Source organism: Eschrichtius robustus, chromosome 20, assembly GCF_028021215.1.
Source record: "Eschrichtius robustus isolate mEscRob2 chromosome 20, mEscRob2.pri, whole genome shotgun sequence".
Classification (NCBI taxonomy): domain Eukaryota; kingdom Metazoa; phylum Chordata; class Mammalia; order Artiodactyla; family Eschrichtiidae; genus Eschrichtius; species Eschrichtius robustus.
The window spans coordinates 18,545,837-18,565,363 of record NC_090843.1 but is presented as its reverse complement, the minus strand read 5'-3'; the positions used below and the strand labels follow the sequence as shown (position 1 = coordinate 18,565,363).

Genomic DNA, 19,527 nt, shown 5'->3' with positions numbered 1-19,527 from the left:
CAGCAAGTTTGATTTGGTCTGTTTCATAAAGTTTTCTTGGCTTTCAACTGTTTATCCATATCACAGTCTAATCTATGCCAGCAGGAACCAGGCTTTAGTTCCCTCTGCTCTGGGGCCGTTATTGAGGGGCTTAGGGCCTGGCAGGTGGGCTGCCATCCCCTTTGCCTCCCCCCCCGCCGCCCACCCCTGAGCCCCATCATCTTCCTTCATTGTTCCTCAGTCTACCCTCCTGGCCCCAGCTTCCCTTCTGGCCCGGCTCCCTCACCTCAGCCCCTCTGCCCAGCCCCCATCCCAGGCCTTCTCTGGCCCAGCCCCCTCTGACTATCTTCCCTTCTTGCCCCTCTGGCCCAACCCCATCTTCCTAGTCCCTTCTGCCCAGCACTTCCTGCCTGGCGACCTCACCACAGTGCTCCTTCCAACTCAGACGCTCTTGCTTTGGAGGCCTTGAGGCATCCAGCCTGCGCTCCCAGGATGAGCTGGCAGCTCCAAGGCCCCTGGTTAGAGCCATCTCCTTGGATGTTATTCCCATGCTCACTCTACAACCACATCCCTGTGGAAATAGGATTCTTGTCCGGACTTGAGCTTTCCAGAGATTTTTCCACCAAGACCAATCCTGAGTTCCTGGGGACACTGGAAACTTTGTGGGCGAGGGAGGGATTGGGGAGAGCCATAGTGCTAAGTCAGAAATCCGGGAAGAACCACAGTTTATTCTCCAAGAGGCTGAAGGGGGATGTCGTCAAGCCTGGGGATTTCCAAATCCAAATTAAAGGTTTTCTTGGTTCTGTGGTTCATGTCTGGGTCACAGTTTGGGAGGAACCAAGTTTAAGAGCAGTCAGATTTGGAGGTTCCCCCTGTAATAGAACAGGTTCACACACCTAATAGAAAATTCTGACTCCCCTCCTCTTACCCCAGTCTTCCTCCTGGCCCAGCTTCCCTGAATTCCTCTCCTCTCTGGCCCGAGCAAAACTTCCCAGCTCATGCAACCGCCACCGCAGGCCCAGGGATGCTGAGGGACCACACGGTGGGGTAGGGACCACATCATCCAAGACAGTTGGGCAGCGAGAGGAACAAGTGAGTGCAATACCCTCGTGGCTTCTACACCCTCCCAAAGGAGGCAGTTCCCAAAAGGAGACCTTCAGAAGGGCCTAGGGGAGACGGGACAGACAGACTTGTAGCCTCGACACGTGAAGAGCCCCAGGCGCTGCTCATGGAAGAACCCGGCCGTGCCAGTGCTGGCGCTGAGGGGAAAGCATGAGGTGAGCAGGCTGTTAGGGGAAGACTCCTGGGGGTTGAGGGTGAGATGGGTGGAGGGAAAGTCGTGAGCTGAATTCTGAAGCGACAGACGATAAGAGATTTTGTGAGAAGAATGGGTGTCCAGGGAGGTGGGAGGTGGAGTCCAGACGTCCAGTCTTCAGCGCTGTGGAAAGAGTCCCGCAGTCTTGGCCTTCCATGTGGCACGTACCAGCTGCTGACCTTGGGCTGGACACTTAAACCCTCAGTTAATGAACCTGGCGTTTCAAGCCCCTACTAGCTTCAGATTTCCCAAATAGGGGAGGGTAGGTACTGATCTTCCTGGGTTGAGACTCATTGCAAAATGCGCGGCACGGGATGGGTTCTCAGTCCCGGGGGTCTCCCTTGCCCGGCTCGGTAAGAGTGCCACAGCGCCCTCTGCTGGCTGCTCAGGCCCAGGCGGTCTGTCTCCCACACAGGACCCTTTTGTTGACCCTTTTCCTTGCGCAGGCTGGTTGTTTGGTTGGTTGGTTGGTTTTCTTTCTTGTTGAGGTGAGATTCACGTAACAAAAAATTAACCATTTGAAAGTGAAGTGCATTTAATATACCCACAATGTTGTGCAACCATCACCTCTATCTAGTTCCAAAACATTTTCACCACCTCAAGAGGAAATCTTGGACCTTTTAGGCCGTTGCTCCCCGTCCCTCATCCCCTTCAGTCCCCGGTTATCACCAATCTGTGTTCTATTTCTATGAATTTACCTGTTCTGGATAGTTCATATATAAATGAAATATCATATATGATCTTTTGTGTCTGGTTTCTTTCACCTGGCATAATGTTTTCAAGGCTCATCCATTTTATGGCTGAATAATATTTTCCATTATACAGATATACCACAGCTTTGTTCATCTATTCATTTGTTGATAGACATCTGAGTTTCTTCCTGTTGTTTCTTGTGAATAGTGCTACTGTGAACATGTATATGTGTATATGTTTGAGTACATATTTTCAGCTCTTTGGGGTACACCTAGGAGTGGAATTGCTGAGTCATAGGGTAATTCTATGTTTAACCCTGAGGAACTGCCAAACTGTTTTCCACAGTGACTGAACCATATTACATTCCCACCAGCAATGTATGAGGGTTCCCATTTTGCCACATCCTTGCCAACACTTGTTATTTTCCTTTTTTTTTTTTTTTTAAATTATAGCATCCTGGTGGTTGTGAGCTGGTATCTCATTGTGGTTTTGCTTTGTGTTTCCCTAATCACTAATGATGTTGAGCATCTTTTCATGTGCTTGTTGGCCATTTGTATATCTTCTTTGGAGAAATGTCTACTTAAGTCCTTTGCCCATTTAAAAAATTGGGCTGTTTGTCTTGGGAAAATTTCTTTCTTTCTTTTTTTTTATAATTTTTTTTCCCTTATTTTTTTGCCTGAGTCGGGTCTTAGTTGCAGCACACGGGATCGTCCTCCGTTGAGGCATGCGGGATCTTCGTTGCGGCGCTCGGGCTTCTCCCTAGTTGTGGTGCGTGGGTTTAGTTGCCCCGCAGCATGTGGGATCTTAGTTCCCGACCAGGGATTGAACCCGCATCCCCTGCATTGGAAGGTGGATTCTTTACCACTGGACCACCAGGGAAGTCCTGGGAAATTTTCTTTTCTTTCTTTTTTTTTTTTTAATTTTTTGCCCACACCACGCTGCTTGCAGGATCTTAGTTCCCCAACCAGGTGTCAAACACGTGCCTCCTTGCAGTGGAAGCATGGAGTCCTAACTACTAGACCCCCAGGGAATTCCCTTGTCTTGGGAAAATTTCTTAACCCCTCTGAGCTCATTTCTTCATTGTCAAATGGCGATGCTATATTGCCCAAGTGTACTTGCAAAGGTGTCATACAGTAATCTACATAAAGGCACCCAGGGTTGGAAATGATTAACATTAGCTGACTCTGAATTAGGCTCTGGTCAAGGTGACCAACCATCTTGGTTTTCCCAGGATGGTCCTGATTTTGGCACTGAAGCCCTCAGTCTCAGGTACATCGGGACAGTTGGTCGTCTTACTCTGGTCCCAATACGGTAGATAGTGTGTATCTTTGCCATATCATCACTCTAAACCTCAGTTTCCTCATCTGTAAGGTGGGACTGAGAATGCCTCATAGAGTTGTTATAAAAATCGGTTGAGCTAATTGGTTGAAAAGTTAACCAGAAAGGTTTCGGAAAAAAGGGTAGTGTTTTTTCCCCCAGATCTTAGCTGGAAGTACAAAAATGGGATCCCAGCAACAAAAGAGGATTTCCTGGCCTTGAAGCTTCAGGGGCTACCCTTCATATCCTCACAACTCCTCAACGTATGGTGGGAGCTTGTTAGAAATGCAGGTCAGGCCCCTCAGACCTGCAGCATCAGAATCTAATTCCCAGGTGATTTGTACGCACATTAAAGTTTGAGAAGTTCTGCTTTATATCAGAGGCTTTGAAGCAGGGCCAATAATCCGGGATATGGAAAGTGTATCAACAAATTTATCACAGTAGTGTTTAAAAATAGAAAAATAGAGCATAAAAACTGGAAACTACCTAAGTGTCCAACAGTAAGGAAAAAGTTAATAAAATTGTGGGTTTTCTTCTGAGTAGATGGCCATGACGCCTTTACAAACGATGGTTAAAAGACCATGTTCAACATCAAAAACTGCTTCAGATATCATGAAACATGACAGAAGAAGTCCACACAACTGGATAGTCAGCAGGATTATAACCACGTGAAATTACATTCATATGAGAAAGGCTAGAAGGAAATATGCAGAACAGGACGAGGTGAGAGATGGGGGAGGCCTGTTTTTGTTTTTCCTTATTTCCTAATTCTCTGTGGTTATATGATATATATTGATGCTATCAAAATCTCTGGTTGACTGATATCCTCCAAAAGCCCACACGTAGAATCAGTGTCAGGATAAGATGCTTCTTTCATTTCCATGAAGCGTGAGGGGTATTAAAAAATGCTTTGTCTAGAAAGCCAGCTCACACCCTTTTTCCAAGCCTGGTCCAAATCCCCACTTCCAGGACCTTCTCAGGTCAGCCTCACCCACCCTGACACCTCTTTACCCCAGGCCCTCAGCACCATGCAAATACCCCTTTGTCTAGGCTGGGTCCCTCACTTCCCGGGTTAGTCCAGGGGACCTGTTTTCTGCACTTCTGTGATGACAAGTGTTCCAGGTGGTTTATTTCAGCCTGAGGCTTAAATACCTCCAGAGGGCAGATGGAGGTCATTATGTGGATGCATGAGGTAAGGGAACTAAAGGAGCCCTCCTTGAGCACTGGCCTCACTCTGTGGCCTTATATTTCATCCACCCAACTACCCCAGGAGGCAGGTGTTTCTAATACTATCCGGGAACAGAGAGGTGAAGTGCTTGCCCAAGGTTGCACAGCTAGTGAGTGGCAGAGCCAGGACAAGAACCCAGGTCTTTCTGTCCTTGGAGTCCTCAGAAACAAAAATGAGTGATGGCGTTGGTCCAGACAGAGGGTGCTTCTTAACCAGCGCTCTTCAAGCTTTACTGTGCAAAATAATCCCCTGGGAAGCTTGTTCCGATGCGGATTTTGATCCAGCAGGTTTGGGGTTGGGCCCTGGATTCTGCATTTCTACTAAGCTCCCAGGTGATGCTGATACTGCTGGTCCCTGGGCCAGACTTTGAGTAGCAGGGATCTAGGAAACATTCCTATTGGCCTTGTGAAGCCTCCTAGAACGGTGGAGGCAGGGAATAGGATGCCCGTTCCTCCAGTAATCCCCTCAGCATGTCCTGGGTTGGATTCAGCTGCCTGGCATGCCATCCTAACCAGCATGGCCGGCCAGACATCTCCAATAGGCCCTGCAGGTTGCCCTTGGTTGCTTGCCCCGGCATTTCCACTTGCCAGTTGGCTGGCAGGTGATGGGCTGATGGTGACAGCTTAGCCAGAGTTCCTGTCCAGAAACGTCTTGAGCCCAGCCAAGGTAAATGCTGCCCTGCTGTCAGAAATGAAGTGCCTGGCAGGCTCCGGGCATGAATAATTGAGGCAGAAAAGACACTGGAACAGCAGGTGCTGAAGAGGGGGCTGGGGATGGTTTTGAGGAGGCAGCCTCCACAATCAAGACCTTTCCTGGAAAGGTCCAACAGAATCATCCTAATAGCTCCCACTTTTCAAACACCTACTGCGGACCAGGCACTGGGCTAAGAGCTTTATGTTGTTATATTTTGTCTAATCCTTTCAAGAGCTCTGCAAGAAAGGTTACTGATGAGGGAACTGATGCTCAGAGAGGAGAGGGATGTTTTGCACCAACTATTATGCAGTGGAGCTAGTTTTTGAACTTGGGTCTGCTAACTCCACAGCCCCTGCCCTTGATCCTAAAGTGGTGGTTTTCAAGTTGCACTCCACGGAACCCTAAGGGTTCCCAGAGGTGCTCCATGGGCTGCTGTAGGATGGAAGGTGGTGGGGAAGGAAGTAGCACAGCAGGCTGGGCTCCAGGCCCTTCTCTTTCCTTCCCACAGAGTGGCCTTACTTTGATGTAATTTATGTATTGCACCTCCATGGAAGTTTAATTGGAAGAAAGGATTTCATGGTCAAAAATGTTTGAAAGCCACACCATGCTGCCTCCCAAAATGAATGTGGTTTATCGACTGGGGTTTCTTGCAGGCATTTCAGGGAAACATAGTTCCCTTTGGCGGACTTGCCAAATGGTCTGGCTCGTGCTAAGCTCCCTGACCCTCTGTAATGTCAGGTCACCCCATCTCAGCTTCTAGCCTCCAGTCCACAGTGCCTGGAGGGCTGCCCTCTGGGTTATCAGGACTGCCCCACAGACAGCAGGTCAAATGCGGTGACATCTGTGAATTGGGTGAATTCCTCAGGCAAGTTCACTGCCAGGCACGGCCTCTAAATCCTTTTCAAGAGACATATCTATATGGAATATGTGAAGAAGGCTTCGGATTGACTGGGCTTAGGATACAGATTCAGCTGTTGTAAAAAAATGCCCAACTGACAAGGTACTTAGACATGAAGGAGGTTTATTCTTCTCTCACATGTAATAGTGTGAGCATAAGTAAGCAGGAGTTGATGTAGTGTCTCTATGGTGTTAGGGAGCCAGCTTCTCTCTACAACATGTGCCTCGCATGTTGTGGTCCTAAATGGCTGTTTCTGCTCCCACCATCACATCTGCGTCCCAACCAATGAGAACTGGGCAAGATGAGAGTCCCCCAGTTCCTACTGAGGACAGTCATTCTGCTCATCTTCCACTGGCCAGACATAGTCATGTCTCCTAGCTGTAAGGAGGGCTGGGAAACGTAGTCTAGCTCGGTGCCCACGTGCCTAACTAAAGCTGGAAGATTCTGCTACTAAAGGAAGAAGGGGAGAGTGGTTATCGGGAGACAGTTATCAGTCTCTGCTGTGTGTGGACTTCGCCTTCAAAACTGCGGGTGCCAGTGGCAGCATGATCAGGGACCTGCAGTGGCAGACGGGAAGCACCCCCAAGGTTAGTGAATTCCAAGCCACCACCAAGTTAAGAAGCCAGTGGTGATTGACTTTGCAGAAGAAAAAACATGGTGGCCAGTGTGTTGCCAGGGAAAAACTCTCCCAGAAATTTGGTTTCTCATTTCTCTCTTCCCATGCAGATTCTCACTGTCTGTGCTGGTATCCCTGGAGGTACTTCCTCTGATCACCCTGTGAGAAAGACTCATTAGGGCTCTTTTGGTTCCAAGGAGCCATTCTAGCTGTCTCAGGGGAAAGATTTATAGAGAGGGTGCAGAGACCTGTCACAGGATCGAAGGGCTGGAGATGAAGGACAGCCTGACCTCAGGGACCTGGAAAGCTGTCAGGAACCAGGGCTGCTTTCTCTGTCTTCCGACACCCTCCTCAATTCTGTCTCTTTTTTACTTACCCAGCATTTATTTATTTATTTATTATAAATTTATTTATTTATTTTTGGCTGCATTGGGTCTTTTTAAAAATTATTAATTAATTAATTTATTTTTGGCTGCATTGGGTCTTCCTTGCTGCGTGTGGGCTTTCTCTAGTTGCAGCAAGCGAGGGGGCTGCTCTTTGTTGGGGTGCATGGGCTTCTCATTGCGGTGGCTTCTCTTGTTGCGGAGCACAGGCTCTAGGCACGCAGGCTTCAGTAGTTGTGGCTTGTGGGCTCTAGAGTGCAGGCTTAGTAGTTGTAGCGCATGGGCTTAGTTGCTCCGTCGTATGTGGGATCTTCCCCGACCAGGGCTCGAACCCGTGTCCCCTGTATTGGCAGGCAGATTTTTAACCACTGCACCACCAGGGAAGTCCCCAGCATATATTTATTGAAGCCGGATGTGAGGGCTGGCTTCCTTCTCCTTTCTGTGGACCAGCAGTCACACTTAGGACAAGGCCCTGATGACACCAGAGGCCCTGTATTCCACACTTGCTGCCCTGCTGGACTCTCAGTCACATGATCGAGTACTCTTCCTCCAAGTTTGAGCAGGTGGAGCCAGGGTTTCCTTCCATGGCCTGAAAGCATCTCCCGTGTTAGCTTCACTTCCTCGGAGAAGTGAAGCTAACACTTCCTCCTTCTTCCTCCTCCTTCCCTCCCTCCCTCCTTCCTTCCTTCCTCCTTTGACAGAGAACTGTTTTTCTTTCCCCTTCCCTGCATCCCAAACTCCTCCTACTCTGCCCCTCTCGGGACAGGAATACAGCGCAACTGACATGCTTCAAGCCTCAACTGTAGCAATTCAGGTCTTCTGACTGGAAGGACCTCCTAAGGGGATGATACGAGCATTTCAGGAAAAGAAGACGGGGCGTTGGAGGTGCATTCCTTTGGGCAGGATGTCCCAGCTATGGGAATGATTTCCACGGACTTGGATTCCCAGAGGAGGCAGCTGCTTCCTTCACACATGGCTTTTGTGTCACCTGCCATCAGTGATGGGGGAGGATGCTGTCCTTATTGGAGTCACACTGCACATTCTCAGCTCAGTCTCTGGCACCATCAGCCGTGGGGTCCTGGTGATTGAACTCATTCAACAGCAGATCCCTAACACGTACCATGTGCCAGGTGCCAGCCCTGTGCTGGGAAGGTGCTAGGGGTGAGGAGAGGATTGGGACACGGTCCCTGAACTCTGTGCTCCAGAAAGGCTCCACTCTGGTTCTTCTGATGTGAGACATTTTAACTAATCACTAATAAGCAGCCCAAGTCGCCTTCCAGTGGGGCAGTCACTTAAAGACCCGAGAAACAGTGGACAGAGGAAAAGTCACTGCCTTTGAGTGAGACTGACCTGGTTTCAGAGAGTTATGTGGGCCTCAGTTTCCCCACTTATAAAATGGGACTAATTTTAGCACTCATCTCCCAGGGTTGTCACGCACAACCGTCGCAGATCTGCAAAGGCCAGCTTCCCTTCTCTTTCCTCCCATTTTCCCAAGCACCTCACCACCACCCCCAACCTCTGAGGGCTTCGTTCTTGGCTCTGCCCAGGAGTGACCCCAGCTCCAAGTTGTCCCCTCCTCTCTAAGCTGCAGTTTGGCCTCACCCATCACCATGGAGCCTCCCTAGGCCGGGGCTTGGAATAGATACCGCTCCCGGCTTCACTGTCCTGGGGATAATCAGAGTCACCCCGTGCCAGGAGAGGTGGTCTGTTGGGGCCTGCTGGGGACCTGTGGCCAGTTCTGCATGGCGCTGCCCCCTGAGGCAGTCCTTCCCCTGGCAGGCCAGCTGCACCTGGCACTTTTGAGGCCAGAAGCAGAGCCTCAGCCTCGCCCACCTGGCCTGAGCAGGGGACCCACAGGTACGGAGGCCCGTGCTCACCCGGGGATCTGCTGACACTTTGGAGAGAGCGTGTGCCTGGGAGTTAAGAGGCAGCAGCTCTTTTAGTTTCCGACTCTCCTTGAGTCAGCACGGTTGCAGACTTTTTGTCAGTTAAGAGGTGCCATTGGAGGGCTCCTTGGGAACTCAAAGAATGAGACAGGTCTGTCCCAGGATCCCCCAATAGCACACAGCCTGGCTCCTCAGCGGAGCGGCACCGGCTGGGGCGGTGGACTGTTTGTCCTTCAGGGACCAAGGACTCAGAGCAACGGGCTAAACGTCCCCAGTCACCCCACCCTTTGCCTCTTAGATGAGGCAGCAAGAGACGTGTTAACGTCTGTTTGGGCTTCACAACTGCAGAGCGTGGCTTCTGTGCAGGGGCCCTCATTTCCAGCGCTTGGAGGTTTGGTGAACGCTCTGACCGGGCGAGTCCCAGGAATCAGGTGATGGAAACAGGACCCCTTTCCAAGCCTCCAAGCAGCAGTTTTAAGCATAGGCCTCTCAGGTTCCTAGGTGGGAGCTGTACTGACTCCCACTGTACCTGACAGTACGTGTTCCCCATGAGCTGCTGTCCTGCTTTGTTTGGTAATACCGTCCCATCCTGGTCACTAGAATGCATGGTGGTAGCAATAAAACAAAGGCTGAGAAGGCTTTCAACAAACTGTGCTTTGAATGGTCCTGCTCTGAAACTACGAATGGTCATTCATTTATTATCATTTAAACACCATAGGTAAAAGCTGACCTTACCCGTGAGGAAGTTATTGTCTTACAGGAAAGGCAAGTGTGGAGATAACAAATCTAAAAGTCAAGTCAAGGGAATTCCCTGACAGTCCAGTGGTTAGGACTCTGCACTTTCACTGCCGAGGGCCTGGGTTCAATCCCTGGTTGGGGCATTAAGATCCCACAAGCTGCACAGCGCAGCCAAAAAAAAAAAAAAAGTCAAGTCAGTCATCACAAGTGTACAACACATTGAGAGGGAGAAGCCTGAGGTGCAATGAGAGTGTAACGGGGGCATCAGGAAGGTACTCCTGAAGAAGTGACCATTGAGCTGAGGTCTGAAGGACAGAGAAGAGTCAGCTTCTGAACTGAATGAGAAAGAGGTTTGGAGATACAGGAAGTACCAAGGTCCTGAGACAGCCAAGCACTTGGTGATTTCAGAAATTGAGAGAAGCCCAACAGGGCTGGAGCATGGAGAGCAAGGGGGAAGGTAGAGGTGGTGGGTTGGGGCCAGACTACCATGCATCAGGAAGAATTCATGTTTGCATATAACAGAGTGCTGAATCTGAGGACTTAATAAGCATCCCTCCAGGGACCCAGGTTCTGTCTAACTCTCCACTCCACTAGCCTTAGGATGTGGCTCTTGTCCTTATGCTCACAAGATGGCTGTTGAAGCTGCAGTCATCACATCTGCATTCCAGGCAGGAATAAGGAGAAGGGCAAAGGCAAGAGGGACAAGCGGTCAGATTTGCTTGCTACAAAATCAATGTGCTATTAATAAAAAAGAGGGGTAATGAATAGGCAGTGTCTAGAGTTTGCCCCACAGGGCCTTGTAGGTCATGGTGAGGAGTGTGGCCTTCAATCTGAGTACAGCTGGGAAGCCGCAGAATGTTCTAAACATGGCGGTGACGTGGAAGGGGAGACATTCAGGGTTGCCCCACTTGAGGCAGAGCAACACACACCTGTATATTAGCCTCCTAGGGCTGCCATAACAAAATATCACAAACTTCGTGGCTTAAAACAATAGAAATTTATTGTCTCACAGTTTTGGAGGCCAGAAGTCTGAATCAAGGTGTCAGCAAGGCCATGCTCACTCTGAAGGCTAGGGAAGAATCCTTCCTTGACTATTCCTAGTTTCTGGTGGCCCCTGGCAATCCTTGGTGTTTCATGGTTTGTAAACTGCATCACTCCAATCGCTGCCTCTGTTGTCACATGGCCTTCTTCCCTGTGTCCCCTCTGTGTCTCTGTATCTAAATCTCACTCTCCTTTCTTTTATTAGGACATCTGTAGTTGGATTTAGGGCCCACCCTAATCCAGTATGACCGCATCTTAATTACATTTGCAAAGACTCTATTTCCATATAAGGTCACATTCAAGGTACGGGGGTTAGGACTTGAACATAGCTTTATGCAGGACACAGTTAAACCTTCTGTGCGTTCAAAAAGACTAGAGTGCCACCTAGACGCTGCTTTGCTTTGGTCACTCATGTCTACCCCCCCGCCCCAAGGTCATAATAAGACAGCCTAGGAATTAGAGAGGCAGGTTTACTTCCAAAATTTTGACTGTGCCAGGCACCGGTCCCTCTTTCTTCTCCTATAAAAGGGCAAAAGGAAGGTTCTGGGCTCCCAGAACAGGCCTCGCCTCACCTTGGCAGACACTTCTCAGGCATCAAGGATTCAGGGACCTTGAGCCATGGGTGCAGAGGTGATCTTGCCTGTCCCTATGTGTCACGGGTTCAGAGTTGGGGGTCGGGGGTGGCGGTGGGAGTAGACATTTAAATGATGGGCTGAATAGCATCTAAACTTGGTTTCCTTTCTTCAGGCAAAATTTTAGGCTAACGGATGCCCTTTAATAAACCACTCCTTTGTTGGAGCTAGTGGAGAGAAGAGTTGAGCTGTAGCCATGGCTGTGGCAAGTGGTTGCAGCTGAACCTAAACTGGCTTCAGCGCTGGAGTCCTGCAGACTGTCGGATGCACAGTGTTGGTCAGGGCGCCCTGTTGTCTTTGCTTTGAGGTGGAATAAAAACCGCTCACCATGTGACTCCCAGGAAGCAGGCTGGGGGCCCTCAGACTCTTCTCTTGGGCACCTTTGTTCACATGTCTTTGCATGAGTTTGTGTGCAAGGGGCTTTGTTTCTTGGCCGGTGATTTTTTCTTTTTTTAATTGAAGTACAGTTGATTTACAACGTTGTGTTAATTTCTGCTGTGCAGCAAAGTGATTCAGTTATACATATATGTACATTCTTTTTTATATTCTTTTCCATTACGGTTTATCTCAGGATATTGAACAGAGTTTCCTGTGCTATACAGTAGGACCTTGTTGTTTATCCATTCTATATATAATAGTTTGTACCTGCTAATCACAAACTCCCAGTGCATCCCTCCCACACCTCCCCTCCCCCTTGGCAACCACAAGTCTGTTCTCTATGTCTGTGAGTCTGTTTCTGTTTTGTAGACAGGTTCATTTGTGTCATATTTTAGATTCCATATATTAGTGATATAATATGGTATTTGTCTTTCTCTTTTTTTAAAATATATTTATTTATTTTGGCTGCGTTGGGTCTTCACTGCTGTGCGCTGGCTTTCTCTAGTTGCGACGAGCGGGGGCTACTCTTCGTTGCGGTCCACGGGCTTCTCATTGCGGTGGCTTCCCTTGTTGAGGAGCACGGACTCTAGGCGCGCAGGCTTCAGTAGTTGTGGCTCGCGGGCTTTGTTGCTCCGCGGCATGTGGGATCTTCCCGGACCAGGGCTCGAACCCGTGTTCCCTGCATTGGCAGGCAGATTTTTAACCACTGCGCCACCAGGGAAGCCCTGTCTTTCTCTTTCTGACTTACTTCACTTGGTATGATAATCTCTAGTTGCATCCATGTTGCTGCAAATGGCATTATTTCATGCTTTTTTATGGCTGAGTAGTGTTCCATTGTATATATGTACCACATCTTTATCCATTCATCTGTCGATGGACATTTAGGTTGTTTCCATGTCTTGGCTATTGTGAATAGTGCTGCTATGAACATAGGGGTGCGTGTATCTTTTTGAAGTATAGTTTTGTCTGGATATATGCCCAGGAATGGGATTGCTGGATCATATGGTAATTCTGGTTTTAGTTTTCTGAGGGACCTCCATACTGTTTTCCATAGTGGTGGCAGGTAATTTTTTTGGTTGGTTTTTTTTTTTTTTTCGTCAAGGTGGGGACCCCAGCAGAGATGGATGGAGATAGGAGAGATGGATACCCAGGGAGAAAAGACGTGGCATCTGGTCTCTTGCAGGGTCGGGGAGAAGCAGAAGCTGAAGGGGCTGCTTTCCCGAGGGAAGCTGTGAGCTCAGGGCATAAGCACAGCTGCCCCGGTGCCCACGGGCAAAGTGAGGGGCAGCGGTCCCTCCTCTGGGCATCTTCTGGGACCCCAGGGTAAATGACTGTGACAGCAATGGGAGGCAGCATCCTTGGCATGGGCACCCTAGAGGTGGTGGCATCAGGGTGACCCCCTCAGGTGGCTTCATGAATAAAATCAGAAAGCCAACAAGCATGGGCCCATGTGACTCTCACAAACTGTACCCATGAGTCAGCCCTTGAGGACTCCTGTGAACGGTGGAGGTCCTCATTGGGCAAGTTGGGGGAGAAGATCAATAAGAAGGTGATGTTTAAGCTGTGCACTGAAGAAGTAGGAATCTGCCAGGGGGAGAAAGCAAGGTCATTCTAGGCTGGAGGACCAGCGTGTGCAAAGGCATGAGTGACCACTGGTGGCCTCAGACTGTCGGGGAGTCAATCTGGTGAGTGGGTGCACAAGGGTGCATAGGCGAAGGAGAGAGGGAGAGAGAAGCGAAGCTAGAGAGAAGGTGGGGCTGGCTCACGGTGAGACCTCGTATGTGAGGCTGCAGTTTGGATTTTGTCTCGAGGGCAGTGGGAGCCCCCAATGGCTTGTGAGCAGAGGCCTGTGGCCTCGTATGTGTGTTAGATTTGTTTAGATTTGTTTGATGTCCGTGCTAAGAATGGGTGGAGGGGCCGGCAGTCTAGAGTCTGGAGGGGAGGAACCAGGCAGTGGCAGTGGGAAATCTACCCCCAACCCCATGTTTCTCCTGCTCATCTTCCCCCCAGCCCTGCCCCGACCCCAGGTGCCCAGAGTGTGTCACTTGTCAGAAGAGCAGAGTCTGTCTCCGGGCGGGTGGAGAGAGCAGGCAGCCCTCGGCCCTGCTCATGCTGGGCCCAGGGCAAGGGCTGGCTGGGCAGCTGGCAGCTTGGCAGGGAGAACATGGGCGGCTCTGCTGTGTCTGCGGCCACTGCCGCCCGACAGCCTGATTAATGACCCGCGACGCCCAGGGCTCCGCACGAGTCAGCGGCTCCATTTCTGTGGCAGCGGCCAAGTGGACCTGCCCACTCTGCCTCTTCTCCTCCTACAGCTGGCGGCTGGTGCTCCCAGATGGGCTGAAATGTTTTGACATTGCCTCCTCCCCGGGCTCTTCCACACTTTCTGCTGACCATTTCCAGCCTCCTTTAAATCCTGCCCCTAAATTCTCCTGTACAGGAGAGGCTTTACAGAGTTAACCCCCAGCCCTCTGGGTTCTGGCTTGTTCTTTTATTTTGTCCCCATCAGGCACAGAGGAAAGCTTAAAAATATGTCTTGAAGGCATCATTGCTGCTTCTCTCCCGTCTCTCAACCCTTTAGTGACTAATATGGGCCCTGTCTTATCTCTCTGCTGGAGGGTCTGTGTCTGTGCATTCTGTTTGTATAAGTCCCACCTGCTCCATCAGACTAGCAATGCCCCAAGAGCAAGGGTGTGCCTTCATCTTTAGACTGGTGGCTTCTGAGATCCAGTTTTTTCTTCTCCCCTAAACTGGGTACTCCCCAGGGAAGGGGGCTATGTCTCCCCCTCAATCTGGGAGCTCCCTGAAGACAAGGGCTGTGTTTGGGGCTGCCTTGCCTGTTGCTCCCTCACCTCCCAAGTTGAGCTCTGCCTTGAGTGTGCTCTGCGGGGGACTCAGGGGCTGTAGGAAAAGCCTCCTGGCCTGTCTTGGGGATGGCAGGGCGGAGCATGGCTACAGCAGGTATGGATTTAGCTGGGGGCCAGAGCTGTTGGGGGCGTGGCTAGGGAGCAGGTACTGAGCTATCTGGCGCCAAAGGGCTCCCAGGCCTAAACCAGCTCTGGGCCACGGTCTGGCCCCCTGGGAGGGCCATGAATTCTTGCATCCAGACCCTGGCCCCCTGGGAGGGCCGTGAATTCTTGCATCCAGACCCTGGCCCCCTGGGAGGGCCGTGAATTCTTGCATCCAGACTCTGTGGTTCTTGGCATCCTGATTCCTCATGCCTCCTGTGGGCTCTGTCTTGGATAACGACAGGAGGACAACCACAGCTACTACGTGTCCCGTCTCTATGGTCCCAGCGAGCCCCGCAGCCGGGAGTTGTGGGTGGACGTGGCCAAGGCCAACCAGAGCCAAGTGAAAGTTCACCGAATCCTCTCCAACACCCACCGGCAGGCTTCGGTGAGTGCCCCAGTCCCCGGCAGAGCTGCCCTGGGCTGGGAGGCTGGGGGCCAGCCCACCACACCTGGTCAGTGGGCATGGCTTGTGGCCTGAGGTCTGTGGTCTGGGAAGTGCCTTCCAGGGGACCCTGGGGGGCTTTGCCAGAGTTGGAGTGTCCTCCTGTGGTACTGCCCTGGACATGCCTGTGCCCCCCTCGCCCCCCGCCAATCCCATCCAGATAAGCATGGGGCAGTGTAGATACCCAGCCCTCTGGCCTGAAGGTTGGCCCATGCTGACTCTCTCCCATCCCCTGCAGAGAGTGGTCTTGTCCTTTGATTTCCCTTTCTACGGGCATCCTCTGCGGCAGATCACCATAGCAACCGGAGGTAAGGCCTTGTCCGTGGGACTGGGAGAGGGTGTGGAGATTTCAGCCAGAACTTGGGACCTATCTAGGAAGGTTCCCTGGAGACAGGGTTTTACAGATGGACTGGGGAGGGTCCCACATGTGGCTCTCTTGGGACCCCACTCTCAGGAGAGAGGTCATCAGTGTTTCAGCCCAGCTTCCTCACATCGACTGACCTGCTTGTGTGTGTGTGTGTGTGTGTGTGTGTGTGTCTGTGTGTGTGTGTGTTTCTCTCCCTCTGGGTCTGTGCAGGCCACTGTGGGCAGTCCCTTGGCCCCTGTGCTTCTGAGTCTGTAAATGAGAGCGAGGAGACTGCACTGAGAGCCTGCTTCCTGGGACCAGGCTTCCAGTTGATATGAGCAGCCTGTCTGTGATTCCTGTGCACTTTCCAAGGGGCAGAGAGAGGTGGGAGGCGCAGAGAGAACCTTCTGGTCTGGGGCCCTTTAGCTCCATACATGCCAGACCCATGCCCACTATGTGAGGCTGGTGGACAGAGGTCCAAGACTCACTTCCAGCCCCGTCTACACTGCTCTTTCCTGCACGAGGAAGCAACCCTTCTGGGCCATCTCTGATGATTTGTCTACACTTCTTCCCACCCCAGGCTTCATCTTCATGGGTGATGTGGTCCATCGGATGCTCACGGCTACTCAGTATGTGGCTCCTCTGATGGCCAACTTCAACCCTGGCTGCTCCGACAACTCTACGGTTGCTTACTTCGACAATGGTGAGATCAGAGCTCAGAGTTTAAGTCACCCAGCTCCAGGGCTCCCTTGGTCCAGCCCCTTTAGAGGATCCCAAGTCCCAGAGAGGGCAAGGGACTTGCCCACAGTCACACAGCAAGACAGCCACCCTACCTTTCTGTGTTCCTTTTCCTCACCTGTAAGATGGGGGCAAAAATGCCTGCTACCTGATGAGATAATGAAATGAAAGCGCTTGGCTCTTAGTAGAGGTGAAATAAATATCAGAGATATTTACTGTTTCTTATTCTCACCAGGTTGTCCCTTGAACACCTACCTTCCACCCCGGGAGAACAGATGTTTCTCCTGTTTCTCCTCCCTTTCATCTCAAGGGGTCGGGATAGGCAAGAAGGAAGGGGCGTGCTTGGGGTTGGAGATGGCCAATCACAGTACCTGGTTGGGGATGGGGAAGCTGAAGAAGGGTTTTCTGGTTCCCCTTCAGCTTGAAAGTCAGACTGTTTGTGGGCTGCCCAGCTCCTGCCTCCTGTCAACTTTGCAAACTGCCCCATCATCCCTAAGGAAGCCAAGCTGTGGCCCATCCACACTGGCCACCGTTTCCGCAGGGCCCTGCTCCCCTCACTGTCTCCCTGTCCAGCCAGGTCTCTGCTCTCCTCGCCAGGGACAGTCTTTGTTGTTCAGTGGGACCACGTCTACCTCCAGGACCGGGAGGACAAGGGCAGCTTCACCTTCCAGGCAGCTCTGCACCAAGACGGCCGCATTGTATTCGGCTACAAAGAGGTGAGTGGGTCCAGCTGCAGAGACGGCCTTTCTTTCATTCAGCAATTATCTGCCGAGATCCTCCAGTGTGCCAGACATAGGGTGTGGTGCCGGGGATACAGCAGTTAATAAGATGGCTGACGGCCCTACCTTTGTGGAGCTGAGAGTCTGGCTGGAGGGATAGATGTTAATTGTGGGGACAAGTATAGAACTGCCACTGTGACAAGTGCTCCTAAATTGAGATGCCAGGAAAGCCTTTCACGGGGCTCTTTACCCGAACAGGGGTCAGGGAAGGCTCCCCCGAGGAAAAGAATTGAAATCTGTGGAATGCGTAGGGGTTAAGGAAGCAAAGAAATGAAGTGTGCTCCGGGAGCGAGAAAACACATGCAAAGGCTCTGTGGCAGGACACAGCATGGCCGGTACAAAGCTCTGCAAGAAGGCAGCCTGGCCGGAGGGGAGAGAGTGAGGGCAAGAAGGGGGGCGCAGGGGGACAACCGGATTTGCCTTTGGAAAGGACGCTCTTGTTTCAGAGTGGAGAGCAGAGGGCTGGGGCTCAGAGGGGATGCTGGGAGATGATGTGGAAGAGAGGTGATGCCAGCTTGGGGTAGGGAGGGGGCGATGGAGAGACCTGGATAGATTTGCGAGCCAGTTAGCAAGCTAATTAACAGGACTGGAGATGTATTAGACAGAGAAGGAGGGAAATGAAGGGGGGTGCGAACTGAGGGTGACTCCCAGGTCTCTGGCCTGCATGGAGGTGCCATTCACAAAGAGGGAGAAAAGAAAAAGGAAATGTGTTTGGAGACAGTGTGGGGAAGACTTGGAATTTGGATGGGGCCCCATTGGGTTTGAGATGTCTGAGTCCTCCAAGAGGCAAGGCCCAGCAGGCAGATGGGTCTGGAGCTCGGAGGGGAAGTCTAAGCTGGCCCAAGAGCGTTTGCGGGGTAGACTGAGCCTCTTCTTCCCGCTGCAGATCCCTATGCCCGTCCTGGAAATCAGCTCGTCCCAGCACCCCGTCAAAGCAGGCCTGTCAGATGCCTTCATGATTCTCAATCCATCCCCGGACGTACCAGGTGAGTCCCCAGGGATCCACAGATCCCTGGATGGGGCTGGACTCAGCTCGGATTGAGCCAGGCTGGCAGGGGCAATGGCAGTGGCAGGGAGTGGAGGGGTGGTGGAGAGTTGAGTGGGAACTGAGGGAAGAAAAGGGGCAGAATGAGTTCCAACTTTTCTTCGTTCAAGCAGAGGAACCGTTTTTTCCAATAAAATCTCCAGGGGGAGGCACTGCTCTGGTGGGGGAGGGGGAGGGGAGCCAGGGCCCTTCCACTCAGCACACCCTCTATTTAGAAAATCTCCAAAGACACCAAATTAGGGTTTACGAGTCCTCCCAGAACACAACCATAATTGCTTCCCCACCCCCAGACGATAGAAGGAGCATCCCAGGGGGTTTCAGGAGACAGGAAAATTAGGTTTCTCTCCTGTCCCTGATCCCATCTTCCAATTCCCCTTCCTGGAGGCAACCAGGGCTACCAGGGTATTTCTAGGGCTACAAGCCTTCAGGTAAGTATACGTACGTATATTTAACACCAATGATGTCATATGATGTCCTCTGTTCTGCTCCTGAACAAAGTATATCTTGCCCATCATTCTGTATCAGCACACGTCTCATTCTTCCTAAAGGCTGTGTGATAGCCCATTGTGTGGATGTACCTTAATTGAACCAGTCCCCTGTGCATAGACTTTTCAGCTGTTTCAATCTTTCACTACACCAAATAACACTGCAGTGAATATTCTTGCAAGTAGGTACTTTTATGCCCTTGTGTGAGTATTTCCATAAGACTAATTCCCACCACTTCACTTGCCCCTCCACTGTCCCCGCCCTGAACTCCCTCCCAGTGCTCTAGCGAGTGGCTCAGACCCTGCTCCGTTGCTGCAGTCAGCATCTGCTCTGATTGGTTAACGCCTGTACTGAGCTGGTTACTAAAGAGTTTCAGTATCACCCTGATTGTATTAGTTAGCTACTGCTGCATAACAAATTATGCCAAAACTTAGAGGCTTAAAACAACAAACACATTATCTCAGGGTTGCTGTGGATCAGGAAACAAAGCATGACTTAGCTGGGTCCTCTGGTTCAGAGTCTTTCACAGGCTGTTCTCAAGGTGTTTCCCAGGGTTACCTCAGTGACTGTTGGGGGGAGATCCATTTTTAAGAGCTTTCTTGTGGTTGTGGCAAGATTCAGTGTCCCCCTCAGTTCCTGCCACGTGGACCTCCGCATAGGACAGCTCACAACGTGGCAGCTGGCTTCCATCAGAGCAGGCAAGGAAGACAGCAGTAGAGTGTGAGCAAGATGGAAGCGAGAGTCTTTTTGTAACCTCATCTTAGAAGTGCGGTCCTATCGCTTTTGCCATATTCTGCTGGTTGGAAGCAAGTCACTAGGTCCAGCCCACACCCAGGATAGGATTACACAGGGTGTGAACACCAGGAGGCAGGGATCATTGGGGGCC

At 51.1% G+C, this 19,527-nt stretch overlaps 2 protein-coding genes across 5 annotated transcripts in view; one reads left to right on the top strand and one right to left on the bottom strand.

Annotated features, from left to right (window-relative positions):
• Window positions 1-19,527, bottom strand: part of LOC137755070 (large ribosomal subunit protein eL19) — a 406,958-nt gene that overhangs the window by 54,082 nt on the left and 333,349 nt on the right. The window lies entirely within an intron of this gene.
• PLXDC1 (plexin domain containing 1) overlaps window positions 1-19,527 on the top strand; it is a 61,225-nt gene that overhangs the window by 13,584 nt on the left and 28,114 nt on the right. For 2 of the 3 annotated variants that reach the window (XM_068531030.1, XM_068531028.1), the window contains exons 3-7: window positions 15,047-15,190; window positions 15,486-15,555; window positions 16,174-16,296; window positions 16,905-17,047; window positions 17,997-18,096. In XM_068531030.1, coding sequence (XP_068387131.1) covers window positions 15,047-15,190; window positions 15,486-15,555; window positions 16,174-16,296; window positions 16,905-17,047; window positions 17,997-18,096 — 580 coding nt within the window. The remainder of the gene's footprint in view (window positions 1-15,046; window positions 15,191-15,485; window positions 15,556-16,173; window positions 16,297-16,904; window positions 17,048-17,996; window positions 18,097-19,527) is intronic. The other variant, XM_068531029.1, reaches the window with a different exon arrangement.